The sequence below is a fragment of the Eucyclogobius newberryi genome, unplaced genomic scaffold (assembly GCF_026437365.1).
Source record: "Eucyclogobius newberryi isolate DKJ021-1_F unplaced genomic scaffold, fEucNew1.0.hap1 SCAF_14, whole genome shotgun sequence".
Lineage (NCBI taxonomy): Eukaryota > Metazoa > Chordata > Actinopteri > Gobiiformes > Gobiidae > Eucyclogobius > Eucyclogobius newberryi.
This window is the reverse complement of record NW_027315768.1, coordinates 7775341-7779869: the sequence shown is the minus strand read 5'-3', so window position 1 is coordinate 7779869 and position 4529 is coordinate 7775341. Positions and strand designations below refer to the sequence as shown.

General features: G+C 43.5%; 1 protein-coding gene across 1 annotated transcript; it reads left to right on the top strand.

The window, feature by feature from the left end:
• The first annotated feature begins 1235 nt into the window (after window positions 1-1235).
• Window positions 1236-3190, top strand: LOC140359353 (dynein axonemal assembly factor 1-like). The gene is made up of 2 exons (XM_072444241.1): window positions 1236-2172; window positions 2332-3190. Exons 1-2 carry the CDS (start codon window positions 1236-1238, stop codon window positions 3132-3134), a joined length of 1740 nt encoding a protein of 579 aa, XP_072300342.1. The 3' UTR covers window positions 3135-3190.
• The last annotated feature ends 1339 nt before the right edge of the window (window positions 3191-4529 follow it).

The following is a 4529-nucleotide window of genomic DNA, read 5'->3' as shown; positions in this document are numbered from 1 at the left end:
AATACCCTGGTTGTGGATAGAGAGGATTTTGTACTCTTTATGGTGGATGTTGTAAACTGTGCTACTCAGACTCAAAGCAGAACTGAAAGGATCAGGATCATTGCTAAAGCTGCAGGGAGATTCCTTGGAACAAAGGAGCTTGATTGGGCAGATATTGAAAACAGGCTAAAGGCGCTAAATGGGAGTCGGAGTGATGGGGGTCTGCTTGTGGGGAGTCAGAGTGATCAGAGTGACGAGATGGGGGTGGGGGTGGTCTCCTGTCCTCGCCCAGTCTCGTAGACGCACGGCTACCAAGCGGCGACATCAGTGGACATATTAAAGCCTATAGAATGAAGACTAAAGAATAAAGCTGTACGGTGGAAGCACCGAACGTCAAAGAAGGAGAGGAAGATGAAGAAGAGTCTCCCTGGAATAAAGCCGGTTGGTCTCTGAAACAACAACAACTATTCTAGTCACAAAGACATATCATGACCTCATGGGCTTTGTAACACCAAAGCAATGGAAGGAGTACTTTTACGGACTACGACAGAGTCTGAGGACTACGACAAAGTCTGAGGAATAAAGTCTGGCGGTAATGCAACACTTGGATGCCAACCGCCATAAAACAACAACAACAACAACAACAACAGTCTGGCGGGAAAAAAAAGAAGTCTAAACAATAAAGTCTGGCGGTAATGCAACACTTGGATGCCAACCGCCATAAAACAACAACAACTTGGATACCAACCGCCATAAAACAACAAAAACAGACGACATTAGGTACAGAACCAGAGACATCGTCAGGTACAAAACCAGAGACATCATCAGGTACAGGACCAGAGACATCATCAGGTACAGGACCAGAGACGACATCAGGTACAAGACCAGAGACATCATCAGGTACAGCACCAGAGACATCCTCAGGTACAAGAAGAAGAGTTTAAGTTAGGATAAAGTACAGAATAAAGTCTGTCGGTAATGTAACTCTTGGATACCAGCTGCCATACAACACCATAGAAGAAGAAGAAGCGTTTAAGTTTAAAGAATAAAGTCTAAAGAATAAAGTCTGGCGGTAATTTAACACTTGGATACCAGCTGCCATAAAACCCCATAGAAGAAGAAGAGACAGGATAAAGTCAAAAGAATAAAGGCGGTAATGTAACACTTGGATACCAGCCGCCATAAAACAGCAAAGAATTAGAAGACTTAAAGAATAATATTTAGCCAAGTATTGCAAAAGAAATAGTATGAACAAAATGGGAGACGACGTTGTAGTAAAACCTCAAATAGAACACATGGATTTAAATGTACAATCTATTTTGAGTGAACATACAGTCAACACGGCACTGAACAAAGGTGAAGACAAAATGACAAAACCACAGCAAAGTATGAACCAAGAAAATAAGGAAAAAACTGGACCACGGATCACAAAGAAGTTTCTCAAGGATCATTGCAGGCAACACAAACTTTACTCCACACCTTACCTGAATGACACATTGTATTTGCATTTCAACGGCTTTTCAACCATTGAAAACTTGGAAGAATACACAGGACTGAAGTGTCTTTGGTTGGAGACCAATGGTCTGCGACGGATTGAGAATTTAGATGCCCAGACTGACCTGCGCAGCCTCTTTCTTCAGCAGAACCTTATCTACAAGCTGGAAAACCTGGAACACCTCAAGAAGCTCTGCACTTTGAACGTCTCCAACAACTTCATCCAAACTATAGAGAACATCTCCTCTCTTCCAGACCTCGGCACGCTTCAGATTGCCCACAACAAGCTTAAATCTTTGAAGGACATAAACCACCTCAGCGAATGCCTGGGCATAAGCGTGCTGGACATGTCTCACAACTTGTTAGATGACCCTGAACTTCTCACTGTGCTGGAAACAATGCCCGATCTCCGAGTGTTGAGTCTGATAGGCAACGAGGTGGTGAAAAAAATACCAAATTATAGGAAGACACTGACTGCACGTCTGAAACATCTCACCTTTCTGGATGATCGTCCCATCTTCCCCAAGGACAGGGCGTGTGCAGAAGCTTGGGCGTCGGGGGGTTTGGAAGCAGAGCGCTTGGAGAGGGAGCAGTGGGTGTCCAGAGAGAAGAGGAAAATCCAGGAGAGCTTGGACGGTTTGGCACTGATACGGCGGAGGACCTTGGAGAGAAAGCGCCAACGTGAACTGCAAGAAACAGGTATGGGGTATACAGTATTTAGTTATTTTCCAATTATAGCCAGGAGAAACTTGCCTTGAGATGAAGAGGCTGAGGAGGCTGGCGTTTCTGCTACTTCAGAAGAGGTGGAAATGCTACTGGCTAACAATAACAACATGCTGTTTTTCTACCTTTTTTCAGGGGAAATGGATGGAGAAGATAACCCAAGAGAGAATCCGGCATTGAGTACAGAGAAAAGTGATAAGATAAATGCATTTGTGCAAGACAGCCTGAATGCCCATGAAGAGTTTTTACACTGTCAAGAAAACAACAAGCAAGACATTGAACCATCTGAAGATGAAGATAAAGTACAAGCAAGCATGGAGATCAATGAACACCAGACAGAGAATGATAGCAAACACCAATTGGATAGTCAGGTAGAAAAAGAAGTGGCACAAAAAGATGCAACGTTGATGACCAAACATATAATGAAGCAACATCAGTCAATCAATGTGAAAAGTCAGACTATAGAAGCAAATGAAGAGGGGAATGAGAAGAAGCAAACTCTTCACACTAAGGACAGTCTCAATGAATCAGATGGAGTTACATCATTACATTTCCCAGATAATTTAGTCACAGAAATTCATGCTATTGATGATCTTGAAACAATCCACCTTTCAATAAACCAGCAGCTGTCCATAGACGATCTGCCAGATTTGGAGGAAGCCGAACCTGAAGACTTCATGACAGTGTTATTCTCCAAGTCCAAACCAAAGCTAGTGGTATTGTCTGATACTGAGGAAGAAAAGGAGACAAAGGAGAAGTTTGGGCAGAATGCCAGTTTCGAACCATGCAAAAATGAATTACTAAGTGAAGCAAAGGAAAAATCATTCCCACTGCTGAACTTGATATGTGGCGTTACTATTGATCCGCTGTTCCAGGCAAAAGTGGAACCAATGAAACAAGTCCCTGCACCGCGTTGTCTCATTGAAGAGCTGAATTGAACATTAGAAATAAGATTAGTGTGTAATGGATGAGAAGGTTGAGCGCTTCAGTGGGTCGATCTGTGCTCTTCAGGATCATAGTGAGGCTTGCACTGGAAGATCAACAACGGAAAGATCTGATGCACTCCGACAGCATTAAGAATCCTTTATTAGAAAAGTGAGAAGCCTACGCGTTTTGTCTGCGCGGGGGCCTTCTTCAGGGCCGCGCGGGGGCCTTCTTCAGGGCAGCGTGAGAGCCTTCTTCAGGGCTGCGTGGGGGCCTTCAGGGCTGCGTGTGTGGGGCCTTCTTCAGGGCAGCTTGGGGCCTTCTTCAGGGCTGCGTAGGGCCTTCTTAATTCTGTAAGCTTATTCCTTTTCTAATAAAATAATCTTAATGCTGTCAGAGTGCCTCAGATCTTTCTTTTGTTAAGATAAGTGTGTCGTTTTCAAAATTTTTAAAACTATTCCATGTTTTTGTATACATTTTGTTGAAAAAGCCTGTGGTGCCTTGTTCCACTTTGAGAAATAAAATAGTAAAGTTATGTAGGGTAAAACATACTCGTTTCCTGCTCACACATTTGTACCAAGATGTAATATATATTCTCTGGGACTAGCCATTACATTGTGGACAACGCGTGTAGCATTTTAGGTAGTTAATGTTCATATTTATATTTATATTTAAAAGGGCACCATCTGAAGCTTGTTCAGCAAAACATTGATACCTACTCAGTCTCATTCTCTGAAGGGGAGTACACGATTCATTGACTGACAATTATAATTCTATAAAGATCAAAACAAAGGCTCTATAAACCAGGATTTTGGGGAATCATTCAAGGGAACCTCTCTTTAAATGCCAGTCTGCAAATATCAGCCACTCAGGTCTCACGTGTCCAAGTAAGATGTGGAGCAAGGCCTCCCACGTCTTTGCGTCCTCAGAGTTCTTTATGTCCTGGGAGTTGTCCGTGGCGCTGATGCTTGAGCAGGTTTAGCATTCGAAGAGTTTGATGAGTCCAAGGTCCGTTGAACTGTGCATTCTTTGATGGAGATGTCTGCTCACGTTCTCTGCTGGAAGTAGCGTTTTTAGAGACAATGGACTCTCCCTGGTGGGGAGAGGGGCCCCTGCGGGGGTCCCCGACCCGGTGTGTCGTCCTGCCAGATCACGTGCTGAAAGGAAGAGAAGCGCGAGCAGAGCTGAGTCTGCTCTTTTATTGACCTTGGAGGAGTGGCCTAGAGAGGGAGTGACTTTAACTCTTGATCAACTTATTCTCAGTTTGGACAAATTTAACTCAAACCAGCAAAAATGACATGTGACCATAATAAAATATACAACATTGTCAATGATGCACACATCAATAGCAGGTGATGAGAAAGTACATTAAGTACGACATGAACACATTTCAAACCAGTTCTTGTGGC